The 19,927-nt window shown below is 41.2% G+C and overlaps 1 protein-coding gene across 3 annotated transcripts in view; it reads right to left on the minus strand.

Moving 5' to 3' along the window:
• The window catches only part of MDN1 (midasin AAA ATPase 1), a 204,551-nt gene that overhangs the window by 25,217 nt on the left and 159,407 nt on the right, over positions 1–19,927 (minus strand). For all 3 annotated transcript variants that reach the window (XM_077162407.1, XM_077162406.1, XM_077162405.1), the window contains 15 exons: positions 19,696–19,842; positions 18,754–18,863; positions 17,994–18,067; positions 15,872–16,070; positions 13,519–13,681; positions 12,184–12,330; positions 10,589–10,715; positions 8,648–8,753; positions 7,973–8,088; positions 6,624–7,109; positions 6,144–6,370; positions 5,690–5,845; positions 5,342–5,511; positions 4,412–4,573; positions 1,359–1,496 (listed from right to left, as the gene is read on the minus strand). In XM_077162407.1, the coding sequence (XP_077018522.1) occupies positions 1,359–1,496; positions 4,412–4,573; positions 5,342–5,511; positions 5,690–5,845; positions 6,144–6,370; positions 6,624–7,109; positions 7,973–8,088; positions 8,648–8,753; positions 10,589–10,715; positions 12,184–12,330; positions 13,519–13,681; positions 15,872–16,070; positions 17,994–18,067; positions 18,754–18,863; positions 19,696–19,842 (2,528 nt within the window). The remainder of the gene's footprint in view (positions 1–1,358; positions 1,497–4,411; positions 4,574–5,341; positions 5,512–5,689; positions 5,846–6,143; positions 6,371–6,623; positions 7,110–7,972; positions 8,089–8,647; positions 8,754–10,588; positions 10,716–12,183; positions 12,331–13,518; positions 13,682–15,871; positions 16,071–17,993; positions 18,068–18,753; positions 18,864–19,695; positions 19,843–19,927) is intronic.

Here is a 19,927-nt window from a genome sequence, read left to right on the forward strand (position 1 = left end):
AAAATAGCCCATGAAGATGGATATAACATCACCCAAACCCCAAGGATGTGTCTGTGATGAGTCTGCTCCTTGAACAGCACCTGCCATGGATGGACTAAGATCCCTAAAAACTAATGTCACTGACTACTGCAAAGATCATGGTAGGTCTGAGATCTTACCCTCAGTTTTCTGATGAAAACTTTGAAATGTGGGAGAGTTACGTGACATGCTGAAGTCAAACACCAGTAAATGGTGAGCCAGGTCTCTGTCATTTACGCTATACATTTTTATGCAATGCCTGATGTATAAGCCCTCTGACACTGAGTGGTACATTTATTATAATGTGGCCAAAAATACACAGATATATGTATCCAAGGAGTTAAGCCTTATTCCTCTCAGTTCAAAGGAAACACCCAGGACGTACCTTGGGTGTGCTAAGGAATATGCAAACCTTGATGTCTGGCCTCTTCAAGGAAGCAGAAAATAAGCACTCCAAAGAAAGGTGCTGTCCCCAGAATCAATTATAGTAAATTCCTTAATGATCCAGAAGTCTTAAAAGTCAAAGAGCTTATTACTATCAATGGATTATTAAGAGATACAGATAATGATACGTCCTATGAGAAGAGGGTGAGGAAAGGGGTCACTGGGAACTTATTAATAAGCTGGGAAGGCAAAAAATCATCCTTTTCCATGGAACAGTCTGAAGGAATTCAGTTTGAGTCTGGAGGGCAGGACTAAGTCACCACCTGTGGACCATACAACATGGGAATGCCCACATGCTCCCTACTCCACAGACCCTCGCTCCATTAGGATCAGTGACAGGTGTACAGAATATTGCAGGACGGAGAGCAATTTCCAATGAAATGAATTTTATTGCATTTTATATACAGCTGCTTTAAAAGTATCACTCCTCATAACCAACCAAAGGGACCATTTCCACCCTAGAAAGTCGCTGAACTCCTTCCTTGCCCATTCTATATTCTATAGAACCACAATGGAACAGGATTGGTATTACACAGCAGCATTTAGGTTCGCTTTCTATAAAATAGCCAAGCCTTTTACTTTTAAAAGAACTGCTATCAAAAAACACTCTCCAAAAAATCATCAGCAAAAATCTCAATTCAAAATAAAATTTAAAAAATTAATTTCCCTCCAAAACTATAATGAGTTACCAAGTTCTTGTCCAGTTTTAAGCTTTTAATTTACACCACTCCCCAAGCTCCAGTATTTCTAGGCATCTACAAATCAGTGTGAAAACTACTGACCTAGGAAAAAACATTTATATGCCTAAGTTAAAATTTAAAAACATGAGAAAACAGCAGTCTAGCTTCTGCATACCATATATACGGTATGCATATTTCATATGCATGAAAACATACCTGTTCTTCATTTTCTATCTGGTCGCTCACATCCTTCACGCCCTCACCTTCTCCAATTCCACCTCCCTCATAGTCATGAAACTCAGCTGCTCCCTCTGCTGCTGAATCTTCCATAAATTCTTTGGGCAGACAAAATCCCTTGAAAAAAATGGAGAAGTTAGGCACAAAAGTACTAAAAGAGAGATTTAACTTCCAGTCCTGCCAAAGAAACAAAAAAATTAACAAGTGTTTATTTCTCTCTCTAGCTGAATATCTTAAATCTGATGGAGTACATGAGACCTCTGACATTCTTCTCACTCTATTAAGAAACAGTTATTACTCATAAACAGTAACAGCAAGTAACAGGTTGTTATTAGGCAGTTCTCTGGCTTGACATGAGAAATAACATATGACATTTTGACTTTGTAGAGGCCTTTGCCAAAGCCAAAATTTGAATGAAGTATACCAGAAGAACAGTATTTAGGATAAAGTCATCGAGTGAGGACAGAGCCTCCCAGTCTCTAAATCCTAAAGGAGTTTTATCCTTCTTCTTTAATTTCCCAAATTAGATCTCCTGAGAGCAGAGAGGGGAAAGAAAGAGCGAACGTGTAATCCTAGAGACAGAGAAGCTTGAAATGGATGCTACAAGTAGGAAATCTCGTTTTTACTTTGAATACTGAAGAAAACTTATGTGACCCTTCCAAATAAATGCATGCTAGTTTTAATATTTTTGTATTTAAAAAAAAAAAAAAGCCTTCCCTGGGAGGGCAATGGTGGCTTAGTGGCAGAATTCTCACCTGCCAAGCTGGGGACCTAGGTTCGGTTCCCAGAGCCTGCCCATGTAAAAAAAAAAAAAAACCTTCCCTAACTCTGGAAGTCAACCTGGCACAGATTTGGCCTCTGGCTTTTTGTTGCTAAGGCACTTGGCATACTGATAAATGGCAAATGGAAGGCAGACTGAAGAACATGTGCAGAGGTAACAAAATTGTGTTTGATATTGGAAAACAGCCTGAAAAGAAAATAAACTACTAGTGCTGTCACACGGTGAATACAAAAAATAGGAGACTGTAGGGATCCTCAGTCAGAAATTTTATTTTCTTAAGAGAAAATATGTGGTATCAAGATGTTTGCCAATCAGAGGATGAGAGTACGCTAAAAATAAGCTCCCAACTAGTAACGCCTCTAAGTCAGAATCCTGCCCAGGCTGAATGATGCAGCAGTGCCGTGGTGCCTTAGGTGGCCTCAGACAGCTGGTCTCCCACCGGCAGGCCACTGAACATCAGGATGGGGATCCAGTGTCTAGTCTCTCGTCCTGGGAAATAGGGCATGGCTGGATAAGGTAGACACACCATCACCCACTCACTGCACATTCTTGGGGAATCTGGTGCTAAACCATACATAGACAACCTGCTTCTGGGCCAGCATACTCTATTTAGGAGAGGAGCTGCTATTGAAAGTTAACCTTTAACACAAGGGTGTTTTTCAAATATTAAAAAAAAGTAATAATAAAATAATGACAGTAAATAAGCTGCCAACTAGGAAGGAATGTTAATTCCTTAACATCCAAGACCAACAAACACTGATTATGATGACTTAGCTTTCTGTGGGTTGAGTGCTTCAATTACAGTCTAGATCTGTTATCTCAGCACTACACCTGACCTACTTTCACGTTCCCCTGGCACTACTTGGAAAGGATGTAAATACAATTTGGACACTTAAAAGATTGTTAGAAAGTCAAACTCACTTTGAGGACATGTACTCTTGGAAAACTGATTGGAAAGTACATTCTGGTACTTACATTTTTCCATCGAACTACATTATTTTAAGAAAGATGCTCAAATGTAGGGAGAGGAGGAAGGGGCTCCAGATACCCTTCTGTAGGCTACAGCTGCGACAGTCACTGGGCTTCCAATGCTCCACCACATCCTATCCACTCCCACCCCCCACCCCAAAATACACAGTTCTGACAGGCCAGAGTCCTCTAGGGCCTATCAGACAAGAACAACACTGCAAGCGGGCAAACAGAGCCAACAGAAATCGTGGGGCACTTTCACCATATACAGTCCCACCACTCTCTCCTGCAGGCAGTATCTTCTCCAAGAAGTCATGGGATCTAAGATTAGCTCAGTGCCCATCAGAAGGGGCAAATCTGAGACTCATTCACTTACTACTCAACAGATAACACACACCTATTCAGTGTCTGTAGACAGGAGGCACTGGACTTGTCCCCCATCCTTAAACTCTTTCCAATATTTCAGAAACTCTACACCAAGAACTCCTGACTGATCAGAAGCCCAGACCACATCTTTAGGTTGTAAATTCACATCTTTAAGTGCACTTCATCTGTACTGTACTAAGTGTTGGAGAAAACCTTAGAACACTAAGGCAGAAAAAAACAAGAACAAAAAACCCCCAAAATGCCACTATCTGCTCAACTGACCGTGCCTCTCACAAAAGATACTGAGAAATGTAGGAAGACCAAAGACTCAGAGAAGTTAAGTGACTAAGAGTCCAAGAGCTGCCTACCCCAATGACTACACTTACCATACCGTGTAAGTCGGTTAAATTTGACTGTCTCCTGCCCCTGAGTTTTAAGGGCAGGGCTTATACTCTCCGTAACATCTGTGCTTTTCACATACTGACTACATGGCTGAATGAACTTCCTTCTGAAAAAACTCTCCTTATAACACTATGAGCTTGTTACCACCTAATCATAATTATATAGAAATGACTGAAAAAAACTTAGTAGACTTAAGAATGTATCCTACAAATACAAGTTTAGTTAAGAGTTATATGAAGGAGTTTTCAAACTGGGGACTGAAAGAGAAAAGAAAGGACCGCCTTTAGACAGGTCCTGGAGTCTAGGGAACTTATCAGTGGGGCTCCGTAGGTTCTAAGGCTTTAGTGGAAACATGCTTAATAAATCAGACATGTTCTAAAGAATCCATAGGGAGAGCAAATCACCTCCTGCTATCTTGTGAATGTTCAAAATAAAAAACCCATCAAAACAAAGCACCAATGTGTACTGAGTATCAGCTGGCCCACTCCAACAACTCCAAAAGAACAGTCCTTACCTTCTGGGCAAGCTCCGTAAAGACCTGGGCAAGCACAGAAAGCAGTTTGGCGGTGCTACGGTGAGTTGCCAAAGACAAGGTCAGGAAGAAGAGAACGAGGTCTGAGTACCCGGACAGCAGGGGCACCAGGCGTGCCAACAAGCAGCAGGACTGGCTGAAGAACTGGAGGCAAAGCAAGATTGATCAGAAGCCTGCTTATACTGCTTGGTGGTTACGCGTTTTCCTGAAGGAATGAAAATGTTCTGAAACTGGAGACTGGTGATAGCCGTATGACATTTTCAACATACTACATGCCATACATGCTAAATTTTACCACAATCACTATCACCCCCACTTACAAAAAAAAAAAGCACACTCACTGACATTTCTTTCTTGTTCACACAAACACTGATAAAAATACACTGTAAGTTCTTAGTTAATGAAGTCTCATTTAGTTAAAAAGTTTCTCTTAGAAATAAAATGTTTACAAATAAATTCTAGGAGGAAATCAAAGTTGGCACTAGAGGTAATATCACAGGGAAAAAACTACAATTTCCTACAAAATCAATTGCTTCTCTGGCCTGAATTTGAAGTTGACAACTTACTCCACGGGCTCATGGCAGAAGGAATGGTGTCTGCATGGTGGCCATGAGCTTTCATTAGTATAGCAGCCTTTACCATTACGATGAAAGGCTGGGAAGATGTGTCTAGGACATGCAAGAGTCCCACGAGAGCGCTAGTGCCTTAGCACCTCCGCATCCTGTCAATGTAACCCTTAGCTAGGAAGCCCTCTGCTTTTCAGAGCTTTCCAGCGATCTCGTAGGTCCCGATCTTCGTGGTTCTGCAGCTGAGGCCTGCTGTGGGCCCGTCCCTGTGGGGCAAGGGGAAACCCATTCTGCCTTTGCTCAAACCACTCTGAACAGCAAAAAGCTGTGGAGAACAGCTGGTTACCGGGTGCTTCGCTGCAGTGCCGTCCTCCCCACAGGATTTCAGCCTCTCCAACAGCTCGGAAACAGCAGAAATTATTTTCTGCACCTGCAGAGTGCTCACATCAGCCCAGAAGTCTTCCTCTAAGAGTTTTGTCAGATGTCCTGACTGCAGTCTCTCAAAGGCTGTTGCTTCTTTAATTCACAGAAAAGAACATAATGTTGAGTAACAGAAAAATAAACCCTTTTCATCTTCATTCATACAGTCATGTACGTACAATATCTGTCCTTAAATATTTAACCACAGAAATAAATCACCAAATAAAAAATTAAATCAACTATGAAACTAATTGTTGCCTTATTTCAGACATACCATCCTGCTCTTGTGATCTGGTTTGTTCCGTGTTCTCCTCTGCCTTTTTATTGTTTCTCTCCACTAAGTTCTGAATGGCACAGAGGATGACCCGGATGGCAGTTTCCGTTTGCTCTGAAAAATCTTCCACAAACCCTTCATCCAACATTTGGTTTCCTAATAAGTAAAATAGTAACACCCCCCCCCCAAAAAATTTACAATATTCACTTCAATACCTCTGGAAATCAACAACCTTCCTCCTGTGAACCACCTACCATGCGTGCTTTGTGCGGATACAAAGATGAATGAGGCACAGTTTATCATCTGTGTTCCAACCACACCTCCCAGCCTTAGAACCCTGGGCAGCAACCTCAAGAACAATACAGAATGCTTCTAGAGGACAACGGAGACTTAAATATCTAAGACATGATTACTACACTGGACTTTTGCTCTCTTACTGAACAACAATCAATACCTCCTTGGCTATTTGAAGTGAGGAGATGCATCTTCCAGGTAGCAAAATCCGCTGTGGCTTTATTAATTTCTCCTCTTACATATTCCAGGCTCTCAATCAATGCCATTTGTGGGTCCATTTGCTCAACCTCCATCCCTGGAATAATGAACAAGGACTCTAGGCCTTGCAAATGAGCTGACACCTGGGACAGGGAACTCAGCCCAGAAGAGCAAACTTCAAAATCTCTCCTGCAACAACAGAAATGCCACAATGTTGAAAGGAGGGGGCCATGAAAACCACTCCACCCCCAAAGAAAACTCCCTGAAACCCCTTTAATGCATATACAGCAAAACTCCGTTTGAACATTTGCCACAGAAAACCATGTTGATCTATTGTATAGCAGAGCACTAAAACCACAATTCCTTTTATAATTTCATCCCATTACTATACTCTGAACAGGCACCAAGCACAGAGGGGAGAGTAAAGATAAAGCACACTCACCAAGAATGAAAGAGGGTCTCACAAGACTGCTGCCTAATTTTGTCAACATTGGCTTTCACTGTTTCAATGGTTTTCAGCATCTCTGTTAATCTTGTAGCTGACTGTTGCCAAAGCTGATCCTGTTTCCGCATCCTACAACCAGGTGGCAGCTGACTTGCAGGCACTGGGGATGGGTAGCAAAGATCTGATGGGACAAGGTCTGGAACTGCTCTGGAAAGCTGCCCCTTCATAAGCTCTGGTCTTTCCAGGTGGGGAGCAGATGGCTGGCCCTGTGCTTCAGCATCACCATAGCCTGGAGCTGGCCCTGCACTGGGGCAACACTGGAGGAGCCATGAGAGCTGCTCAAGTAGGATCTGGCTCTGCATGGCCAGGTGCTGCAGCCTCTCCGTCCACTGCTGCACACCGTCCTGAGGGGGGAAGGCCATAGGGTAGACTGGGGGCCCTGTCAGCCTCCACTGAATCTCCTGCACACAGCTGAGGAGGTTCCTGTGCAGAGAAATCAATGGAGCAAAATGCAAAAATTAATTTGTGCATTCTGAGACCAGCATGGGACTTTTTACCTAATCAAGCATAAAGGATACACAGAAGTAAGTCATCTTTTAAAATGCTCCCAAAGTTGTCAACACACCCTTCAGCCTTTTAGGAGAGAGATCAAAACTCATGACTTATCACCTGATGCCTACAGCCCTCTCACATCCAACATATAACCACTGCAGTGGTTTCAACCATTATTTTTTAAGAAGTATCTTGTAAATCAACTTTGTTAAATAAACTCTAATTGACTGCATGTGTGTCTAAACATTTCTCAATTAAAATATTTAAAAAAACAAAACAAAACTCTAATCAATGGAACTGAACACAGCTGAAAGTAATTACAATCTGGAAATACTATCTCTGATGACACCCTTTGTCTCATCTTTTAAGTACAGATTTCCATCAAGGGGCATTCACATATTTCTCAGCAAATCGCTACTTCATGATCCTAAAAGCCTAACAAACAAACAGCCTCAAATCTGACCTCTGGCACAAAGACCAGAGTGCCCTGACACCCTAAAAACAATCCTGTCAGTCTGCATGGATTTTCAGTAATGAACGTTTTACTTTCTTACTCAGCGTTGAACTTATTCCCCAAGCTCCATTCTCCCAGGAGTCACTGCCAGAGTGGGGTGCAGAAACGTGGCACCAAAAACAAAGGGCAGAGCCAAGAGAAATCCTACCTCCCTCTCTAGGCCTCACATTTCCTTTCAGGTCTGAGAGAAGGTCTCATTCCTCTCACCAGGTACAGCAACTGCATCAGCCTACATAACTCTTCCTTCCTCACGCCACAAACCCAGTACAGCAGCTGGTACCTGAGGATGATCCACTGCTCAGTCAGGGTGGTCAGGGACCGCCGCTGCCGGACAAGCATCTTCATCAAGTGTGCCGAGAACCCTTTACACCGCTCAACGCTGCCCACACTCATCTCCTAGAATGGAGAGCAGGACAAGAATGCTGGAGATGCTCTGGCAATCACGACCCACAGAGGGCCCACTGGACAGCCATCTCAAGGAATACCCCTTGACCCCTGGGGGGATGACCCTGTCCTCACATACATTTCAGATGTGCTGCACCCTTGGGGAGACACGCTTATCATTTTGAGCAGTGGTTCTCAGACTGTGCTTCCACGAATCATTAACACAGGCCATGAAAAGGAACTAGGTTTAATCACCAAAATTGGGTATTAAGGGGTTCTTTCTCAATTCACAGAGGGAAAAAGATATATAAATGACAGTTCTTCAATTTGAAATTTTCCTTCCAAAATCTTCCTTTTTCATTAGGCCATGCTGGCAAGTGTGTGTAGAATTTTACGTAAGATGTTCTCTGATCTAGGACAAAATTACACTGACAATGTAATTTAATGGTGTTTAATGCCTTAAGTTTAATGGTGTTGTGAAAAAGCACAGTCACTTTCAGAAGGGGGCTGTTATCACCTCACAAGGTCTGGGATGAACAGAACCTACAACTCTGAGGTTATATCACTCTACCTTGGCAGGGGTTGCAAGGGCTGCATTAAGCCTGGCATGCCGTGCAAGAGATCGATAGAAATACTTCTGGCACCCGTCCCATGAAGATGAAATTTCTGAACAAAGCCTGGAAAAGAAATAAAATTTAATTAATTAAAATCATGATCTCTGAGGTTTCCAAGATGGTGGGCTAAGACACTACAGGTTCAATCGCCAGTGCCTGCCTGTGCTGGGAAAAAAAAAAAAAAAAAGGCAAGCTTGTGGTGCCCTTGCTGGCCCAGTGCAATGTGGAGCCAGGCTGCACTTAAACTGTTGGTCTCTAGTCCTGTTCTGGGGAGAGTCAGGGCAGGAGTAGGGAATGGGATTCAATGCTTAATGGGGACCAAGTTTCTGTCTGGAGTGATGGAAAAGTTTTGGAATGGGTGGTAATTATAGTGCAATATCGTAAACGTAACACCACTAAATTATGTATACAAATATGGTCATAAGGGGAAATTTTAGGTTGTATATATGTTACTAGAATAAACACCAAAACAAACAAATAAATAAACAAAATAGGATCCAACACCACACATTGTGAACCTTAATGTAAATTATGGACTCCAGTTAATATTACAATTACATTAATATTCTTTCATCAACTCTAACAAAAGCATTATCCAAGGACTAACTATTAATAATAGGAAAACTTACGTGTGGGAGGGGGGAGGATATATGGGAACTCTATATTTCCTGCATGATTTTCTATAAATCTTTAACTTCTCTAATAAAAAAAATTATTGAAAGCCACTGTCTCCCACCTCATATCTTAAAGACTCAGAGTTTGGTGTATTTGGCTACAACCAAAAGGCAAAAGTCTGAATAGATTTATTTCTTTGAGGATTCACTGAGTAGTGGATTGGGCATCAGGCAAGCAATCTGTTAGTGATGATTTTCTTCTTCTTTCCTTCCACCCCCACCTCCCCACCCCTTTCCTCCTCATACTTGCTGTCTTCATTCTTTTTATTTGTCCTTTGGTTTTCCAGAGGCTGACTCCCATGATTTGAATGTACAGGTAAAAATGTGTAAGAGAATGGTGTACTTTTAACTGTCCCATAAAACATCACCTATAACTTACAACACATTCTTAAAGTCAAGACAGAGCTACCTCTGTTAATAGCCATAGAACAGGTAATAAATGGTGATATGAGCTGAAGTCACACATTGGTGTTTTGTTCAGCCCAGTGGCCCTCCTAGTGTTTTAGATTTCAATTGAATATAAACATTACAAAAGGAGGAAATTTAAATTTACATTGAAAAAAGGGGAAATTTTATAAAAAAGTTCTGCATTTTAATTTTTTCAGGAAAATGGTGGGCTTACATTCCCATTTGCTGACCAGTTGGCTATACAGTTGGGTAGCGGCTCCCTCCCCTTGGCAGGGCTCCTTTTCTCCAGCAATCCTTGTGACTTCTCTCACATTGAGATCAGCTGCCACTGCCATTCATCATTTTGTGCTTGGCTGTCCTTAATACTGCATGTTAGCTGTCTGTCCCCATAGTCAACAGAATTTATGGCCCCTTAGCTCCGTTGCCAAGAGAGTTATAAAGTTAAAAAACAAAAACACATTGTCATCATAATTTGTTTCCTTGCTATACTTTCAGTGAAAGTATACAATAAATCCTTTAGGTTTTCTGTTTGTTATTTCACATGGGCAGGTACCAGGAATTGAACCCAGGTCTTCGTCATGGCAGGCGAGAACTCTGCCTGCTGAGCCACTGCGGCCTGCCCAATATATTCTTTAAATATAGAATTTATAGGTGCCTGATTTAATGAGTCCTCAAAGAAATACCCAGGTGCTTTTATAAATGTTATCCTTCTTAACCTTTACAACAATTCTACAAGAGATATTGCTATTCCTGTTTTGACAAATGAAGACATGGAGGCTTAAATGTCTTACTCCATTTATAATTTAAAAAACAAACCTAGAATCGGCCACCTGAGTGCTGCTGACTATAGACAACGCGCTCTGGAGATCTAAAGGGTGAAGATGGAGCATTTCCTGCGGGTTTTTGGAACGGGCCCAGACAAGACCTTTGCGATATGACAAACCTAGGAAATAAACACATTCGTTTAAGGAAAGAGACCTGTGGCTAACAGATTACCCCTGTACCCTTCCCATGACCTTGCTGCTCAAAGTAAAGTCCTCCGAACAAAAGGGGGAAAATTCAGCTTCCCCAAGTGGAGAATTCTTGATATTCTCACAAGCAGTGGGGACAACCAAAGCAATAGGCTGAGTCCCCTATCTTGGGGTTTGTTCACATGAAACTTAACCCCACAAAGGATAAGTCAAGCCTACTTAAAATTAGGCCTAAGAGTCATCCCCAAGAGAACCTCTTTTGTTGCTCAGATGTGGCCTCTCCCTCTAGCCAACAGAACAAGCAAACTCACTGCCCTCCCCCATCTACGTGGGACATGACTCCCATTGGGGGTGGATATTCCTGGCAACATGGGACAGAAATCCTAGAATGAGCTGAGACTCAGCATCAAGGGATTAAGAAAACCTTCTTGACCAAAAGGGGGACGAGCAAAATGAGACAAAATAAAGTGTTAATGGCTGAGAGATACCAGAGTCATCCTGGAGGTTATTCTTAGGCATTAAATAGATGTCACCTTGTTAGTCAAGATGTAATGGAAAGGCTGAAGGGAACTGTCTGAAAATGTAGAGCTGTGTTCCAGTAGCCATGTTTCTTGAAGATGATTGTATAATGACATAGCTTTCACAATGTGACTGTGCGATTGTGAAAACCTTGTGTCTGGTGCTCCTTTTATCTACCTTGTCAACAGACGAGTAAACATATGGAATAAAAGTAAATAATAGGGGGGACAAATGTTAAAATCACCTTAGATTGAAATGCTAGTGATCAATGAAAGGGAGGGGAAAAGGGTATGGTATGTATGAATTTTTTCTGTTGTCTTTTTATTTCTTTTCTGAATTGATGCAAATGTTCTAATAAACGATCATGATGATGAATATTGCAACTATATGATGATATTATGAATTACTGATTATATATGCAGAACGGAATGATATGTTAAGAATGTTTTTGTTTGTTTGTTGTTATATTTTAAAAAAAAATTAAAAGTGCTCCGAACAATATCAACCAGGGGATGGTGAGAAATGCAGACTTTCAGGTCTGCCCTACATCTACCAAAACAGAATCTGCATCTGTACTGTATCCCAGGTGGTGTGCACGCTCATTAAAGATGGAGAAGCACTGCTCTCCATGCTACACTGGGCAGGGTGGGTGCTGTATAGCATCCAGTGATGAAAATAAAAAACAAGAATTCTGAAAAGCCTCATTACAAAACTGTGAAAATGACTGGCATCATAAATGCTTCATCACAGGAATACATATGCACAAATGGTACCCACAGAATGGCATTTCAAAACCTGGTCTGCCACCTTCTAATTTCCACCATCTCAAATGTCTCAAGAAATTTCCCCAAATCCCTCCCATTCTTTCTCCCCCTAAAAGCTGCTGATTACACTCCATCAGTTTTCAAGCAAGAGCCTTACCAGTTTTGGCAAGGTATTTAAAGAGGTCTGATAAAGCTCGCTGCTTCTGCATGAGAATGTGCTTGGCTTCTGACTGCTGCTTCTCCTTCTCTGCGGAGGACTCCACCTTTAAGCTCTGCAGCTCACTCACAGAGGAAATTACTTCACCTACAGGAGGAAAGAGGGGGGAATGATAGTTCATAAAGAAATCCCAAGGACTTCTTAATGTGTTTAAATGACCCAAGACTGGGGATCTTTTGAGGAATGCAGACCATGTGTCATTCATCTTTATATCCCAAGCAGTTTTGGTATTTGGTAAATGTTCACTAAGTGTTCGAACTAAACTGATGGAGATGTTTGAACTAAACTCATGGAGATGCTTGGAAACAGAAAAATGAGAACACATGGTGTTCGAGATCTCTTAACAATAAACAACCTGAATAAACACAGGTGCCTGGAAACGCAGTGCTGCCAACCTGCCACAGGAGGTTGCTGGATGGGTGCAAAACCACCACAGCACATCACAATGCCACAGCAGGAGATTTAGAAGTTAGGAGGACAAGCTTTAATTCACACAGAGTATGTGCCCTTTCCAGGATATGCCCACAGGTCTACACTCCATTCGCCCTCATCATCAGGGTCAAGTAGTCAGGTCACCTTGAATAATGGGTATCAGGCTGTTACTCTGACAAACTCAGAAAAAAATTCTCTGGGATCACTCCTCATTAAAGGAGGACTGGCTCCATCCAAAACAAACCCTACACTCCCTGTGGAGGGTAAGGCCAGTGGGTAAGAGGCTGCCAAGGGCCTAAACAACCTATTGGGTTCTGGATTCCTTTCCTCAGCCACTGCTCTGTTACACTATGCAGCAGATCTTGGCTCTCATTCTCCTTGAGCAAGGACAGCCAGAGAGATTAAGAAATGCTACACCTTTCTGAAATTAAGGAGGCAAGAAGAGAACTGTGGGTGAATCTTCCTTTTCTTTTAATAGAAGAAAAGAACATTTTAAGAGGTGTGGACAGTTTAGAAACTGAGAAATCTGTCTCCAGGTCCCTTTACTTCGGTCACCACCCAACCAACAAGAGCTGGTTTAAGACAAGACTGACGTAGAAAATGGCATAACATATCACTACTTTATATGAGATGATGACAAGATGAAAATTATGACAATTTGTGCAGACTCAGATGGCTCCTGGGTCTGAGTTCTGCTGGTTTTCAGCCCACTTGTTCATTGAATTAACTGCCAAACACTATTCAGGTTGTCAAAAAAGAACATATAAAATAACCCATGCACTGAGCCCTGAGGAAAGCTGCAATGATGCAACCCCCACACCTGCCCTGGCTGCTGGCACCCACCTGTGAACTGATCAAGACTCTCCACCAAGTGCGGCACAGGACTCTCCCTCACGAATGTCCGGCACATCTTCCTCATTCGTTTCATGAGCTTCGGCAGGCGCCTTAGAAGTTCCCCCTCCAAGGGGAAAGGGGCAACACTCTGACCCAGTTCTGGAATCATGGCCTATGAGAGAGAGCACAGGTTAGCCTCATGGTAAAAAAGACACATAGTTCTAGCCTGCATCGTTGCTGAATCTAAAAGTTGTGGGCACCATTACCCTCTTCCCAGCTCAGCAAATATCGAATTCCATTATCACCATTTCTAAACTCTCACAAGTACAACTGTGGCATCACTAAAATTAAAACAGCAGACATCTATAGAAATTGAACTGGTCTCCATGTGCAATCACTGATGCACAAGAACCCTCTCTCCTGAGCCTCCAGCAATGTTTGCTACAGTAGCCATGTGGACACATCAAGATGAACAACAGCTGCTGTTAAGGGGCTGAGCCCCCATGGATTTGGAGATACACAAGCAAAGCTAAGCTGATCTGCCCAATCCTACTTCTACCAATACCTGATTAACAGCTAAAGAACTGGGAGTCCAGATATCAAGTGAAGGGATGAATTGTTGCCCATCAAGGGCACATTTTCTTTCCTTTTCTCCCCACCCCCAAGACCCCCTGAATTCCTATGCTAACATCAACCGCAAATAAAAAATTTTGATAAGCATGACAGAAGCAGTAAGCTGATGAATACAATCAAAAGAAAATAAACTTAGCAACTTTATCATATTTAGGCAGCCATATTATGGGTATAAACTCAATTTCTATTATTCTGTCTAAACTATTAAATATTAAAATAGCTCAATGCCTAGTACTCTTTTGTGGTACATATATATATATTAAATTTAATTTATTTTGTATTAAACTGAGACAGCAGACAAACATGAACATTCTTAACATATAAGCGTTCCATGTATGGTGTATAATCAATGGCTCACAATATCATCACATAGTAGCATATCATCATGATGATTATTTTTTAGAACATTTGAATCACTCCAGAAAAATAAAAAGAAAAAAGAATAAACGTACACATACCATACACCTTACCCCTCCCTCTCATTGACCACTAGTATTTCCATCTACTCAATAGACTTTAACCTTTGTTCCCCCTATTTTTTTCTATACCCCTTACCACTCCCTTTCATTGTACACTACTATTTCAATCTACTCGATTTATTTTAACATTTGTTACCTCTATTATTTATTTTTAATCCATATTTTTTATTCATCTGTCAATATAGTAGAGAAAAGGAGCCTCAGACACAAGGTTTTCACAATCACATAGTCATACTGCGAAAGCTGTATCATTATACAATCATCTTCTAGAATATGGCTACTGGAACACAGTTCTACAGTTTCAGGTACTTCTTTCTAGTCTTTTAATACACTTTAAACTAAAAAGGGGATATCTATAAAACGCGTAAGAATAACCTCTGGATAACCTCTCGACTCTGTTTGATATCTCTCAGTCACTGACACTTTATTTTGTCTTATTTCTGTCTTCCCCCTTTCTGTTGAGAAGATTTTTTCAGTCCTTTGATGCTGAGTCCCAGTGTGATATATTTTTTACTGTTAATTTTTTTCCTTGACTGGTTACAGGTTTATCAGTGCAAATTTCTTCTTGAGTTAATTTCCACAATTTATGCTTTCTAAAAATCAGGTATGTCAAAGTTCTCAAATACACTGGTCTAAAGTTGTTTTAAAAAGGATTGCTCAAGGACCTGCATTACCTGTGGACCCCAGGTTTGGGAGGTATAGTTAGAAAGCAAAGTGATTACTCCCTTGAGCAGTGTCCTGATTCCAGAGCTCCCAATATTCAAGGATATGAAGCAAGAGCACCAATCCTGGAACACACCACCCACCAAAGCTCTATATGATGTTAAACTTACAGGAATATTGCAAGCTAGTTTGTAATTGTTGGTGCTTGAAACTGGCAAGGCTGGGAATATTTACTCCATGGTAGTCAGCAAACACTATAAACCAGCACAGTATTGCACACATCCACCCCTTTGCAGACAAAGGCAGTTTCACTGGCATCCTTAAACTGGTGCTGCAAATCTCCCTAACACGTAGATGAAATGCTCACAGGTAGGCGTGACAGTTATTTCTCATAGTCTAACATTAAACTACCAGTGCCAGTGGCAATACTAAGGCTGCAGCAGGTTCAGGCAGATAAAATGCTATCTACATCCAAAGGAGTAAGATTTCAAAGGAGTTTTCTTGCCTAGCTCCAAGAACACTCTATACATAAAACCTAGATTCCACCTTCCAGGCTGAATAAGCAAGCACTATCCCACAAATAGTACCTGTCCAGCTGCTGGCCGCGCTAACAGGGTCTCCCTAAGTGCCTGGTTTAGACTCTGAATGGGGGATGCCCCACTTGAGGCCACATCTGTTGGATGCGGCAAAAAGTCAGGCTGTTCCTCCTTGTCACTCTCCACCAGGGATGACCGGCAGGGTTCACTCAGCACAGCTTCAAATTTCTTCATGAATTTAAAGAGGGTCCTGACCAGAGGCAACAACAGAGAGGAAAAATGTCAATAAAAAAGTGAGAAAATATTAAAAAACACATAAGACATATGCACATAACTTAATAACCCATATCTTCTGTTCACAATGATTTCCTTAGATACTCTGTAACTGCCTTATTTAAAAAAAAAAGAAGAAGAAGAAGAATTTAGACTACAGTTAAATGACATAGTGTGTTTTGTAAGCTCAAGGCAGCACTGAGTCAGGTCACTGCGACAATGTCTCTTCCTACCTACCACTGAAAATGCCGGGCTTTGGTCACCCTACGGTTTGGTTTTGTGTTGTTTTTTCAAGGGCAATTTTGCTGGGTTTTTTTTTTCTTAACATATGAGCATTCCATTCTACATTAATTCACAATATCATCACATAGTTGCATATTCATTATAATGATCATTTCTTAGAACATTTGCCTCAATTCAGAAAAAGAAATAAAACAGAAAAAAATTCATACATACCATACCCCTTTCCCTTCCCTTTCATTGATCACTAGCATTTCAATCTAAATTTATTTTAGCATTTGTTCCCTCTATTATTTATTTTTATTCCGTATGTTTTACTCATCTGCTGATAAGGTAGATAAAAGGAGCATGAGACGCAAGGTTTTCACAATCACAGTCACACTGTGAAAGCTGTATCATTATACAATCATTTTCAAGAAACATGGCTACTGGAACACAGCTCTGCATTTTCAGGCAGTTCCCTCCAGTCTCTGCATTACATCTTGACTAACAAGGTGACATCTATTTAATGCCTAAGAATAACCTCCAGGATGACTCTGGTATCTCTCAGCCATTAACACTTTATTTTGTCTCATTTCGCATTTCCGCCTTCTGGTCCAGAAGGTTTTCTCAATCCGTTTATGCTGAGTCTCAGTTCATTATAGGATTTCTGTTCCACGTTGTCAGAAAGGTCTACACACCTGGGAGTCATGTTTCACATAGACAGGGGGAGGGTGGTGAGTTTGCTTGTTGTGTTGGCTGGAGGGAGAGGCCAAATCTGAGTAACAAAAGAGGTTCTCTTGGGGGTGACTCTTAGGCCTAATTTTAAGTAGGCTTTACCTATCCTTTGTGGCGTTAAGTTTCATATGCACAAACTCCAAGAATGGGGACTCAGCCTATAGCTCTGGTTGTCCCCACTGCTTGTGAGAATATCAAGAATTCTCCACTTGGGAAAGCTGAATTTTCCCCCTTTCTGATCATTCCCCCAAGGGGACTTTGCAAATACTTTTTTATTCAGTGTTCAAATCACTCTGGGATTTATTGGGGCATCAATCTGGACAAACCTACAAAATCTTTTGCCCTACTGAAGGTTCCATATACTTATGGTGTTCAATTAAGCTGTCCATATAAGTTATAATAGTAAATGCACTAGTCAAAATATAAATTTTGTACCAAATAAACATTTTTTGCTTTAGTCTCACACATAAGTTGAAATTTTAAAATATTAATTACCATCTATTTTCAACACCCTGCAGTAATGACATTCCTTTGTTCTCCCTCATGCAAAAACATTTTTAAACTTGTACATTTAGTCACTATCATTATCTACTCTAGGCATTCCTAGAGTATACCATCTCAATCTTTATCATCTATCTTTCTGATTTCATTTGTGCCCCCAGCCCTCCTCCCTCTATCATTCTCACATTCAGCTTCATTCAGTGTTCTAACATAACTGTATTACAGTTAGGTAGTATTGTGCTATTCGTTTTGGAGTTTTTACAATCAGTCCTGTTGCACAATTTGTATCCCTTCAGCTCCAATTACCCAATATCTTACCCTATTTCTATCTCCTGATGGTCTCTATTACCAATGAAATTCTCTAAGTTTATTCACTAATGTCAGTTTATATCAGTGAGACCATACAGTATTTGTCACCCTCCAGTTTTAAGGGATGAATTACCTGTGTGTCTTTTCCACAGATTGTTTAATGGACCAGAAGCTGGCATCATTCCATTTAGATATCTTAACAAATTCCTGTAAAATAAATGAAACTCAAGGAACAGCTTTATAGCTGGTCATTCTATTTCTTTCTAGATCATCTGCTTGCCAAAGTCAAGCACCCACTCCATCCCCATCACAGGACTGAGTGTTCATGAACTAAAACAAGTCTCAAAGGAGGAACAATGCACTTGTCACAAAGCAGTAAAAACAGCACCACTACAATCAAGAGGCTGCTTGATGAGTACTCCAGCTTAGTACTCCTGAGTTAGTCCCGTTCCTACCAGGGCTGGCTCCACAATCACCAAAACTATCAAACAAAAAAGAGCCCTTCCAGCACCTCCACAGCACATGGATCAACACTGTGTGACACATCTCTAAGGTGGAAGGTCAGCATGGACAAGACCCTGGGGCACTAACAAACGTTTCGTGGCATGCCACTTGAGGAGCCAGGGGAATCCACCAGCAGAAAAATAGGGGCCACTCCATTTACTCTCATACCTTTGGCTGATTCAGCAATGGACCCAATGCCACAAAAAAGTAAATCTTGCCAACCTACTTGGCAGCAGCAAAGCTCTCCCTCCACTCCCCTAGCCCCTGCCTCCCACTGTGCTTCAATAAAACATGTCTCACTATTAAATGAGTAAAAGAACAGAATGAAAGGAAAAGAATTTGCTGATTTTTGTTCTCCCAAGAGTGATCGTGATAGCTGTTTATCTTACTTTAAGTTCTTTTTCTAGGGGGGAACGAAGTTCCATGATTTTGGCTTGGACCCGGTCAAAGAATTGCTTGTAATAATGGTACAGGTTCCATAGAACACTGCACAGTGAATCTGGAAAAAAACAAAAAGAAAACAAAAACACCATGCTTGCCGCATGCACTACTGGCTCCACCTGTGGGCTTCACATTTCAGTAATGAGCCTTCCTCATTACTCTGAGACCATGAGATTACAGCACAATGTCTCACAGGCAGACTGCATATCAGCCTGTCAGGAAGCCTCTCTGAGCTTAGCAGTTCCCAGAGATGCAGGCTGTCAACATGACCCAATTTTTCATTTCAGCTTATAAGTACTTTTGTTGTTGTTGTGCTTCTGCTTTTAAAAAATGATGTACTCAGGGGTTATATTAAGACCACAATTCTAAATCTTATTTTAAAAGTAAAAACTCAGCAGTTGAAAAATGGTATATTAGAAGTTTCACTTCGCTCATTCATGTATAACTTACACTCATTTTATAGTGAAGTTTTATTTGAACAGCTATGGTCAGGAACGGTAACTGACAGGCAATTTTATGTGTAGTTACCTGATATACGGCAGAGCTTTCACTACATCACAGAACTTTGTAAGGGCTTTTACAGATCAAGCCCAGGACATATATGCTGTCTAGACAAAGATGTGCTGCCTCAACATGCCGGCTGTAGAAATCTGCATCTAGCAATTTAACTCTACCAGAGTTCACTAGTCAGGGCTTTGTTTACAGGCAATCTGCACTTTACTCTGAATGCTCTTCTCTATATTTAACATGAATCACACTAAAATAAAGAACCACCAAAAGTATCTTGTTTAAAACCTTGTGTGCAATAAGACACTCATCTCATGTAGAGAACTCAAAGTCTTACCCATTTTAATAGTGCAGTGAAATGATAAAAAAATATATATCCTTACCCTTTCCTTCAACTTGTGGCATCAGCAAAACATGACAATGGAAAACCAGTAACATCTGAAGCCGCACATGGAATTCTCCCAGTGAGGATCCTTCAATAAATGCTTGTAAAGTGCTAACCAGCAACATCAGGGTCATCTGCTTGTCATCTTCAGAGATTCAAACAGAAAAACACGTTTGCCCACAACCATTGCTCCCTAATCACAATGCGCATGCAAGCCACTATGGAATAAA

Source organism: Tamandua tetradactyla, chromosome 5 (genome assembly GCF_023851605.1).
Source record: "Tamandua tetradactyla isolate mTamTet1 chromosome 5, mTamTet1.pri, whole genome shotgun sequence".
Lineage (NCBI taxonomy): Eukaryota > Metazoa > Chordata > Mammalia > Pilosa > Myrmecophagidae > Tamandua > Tamandua tetradactyla.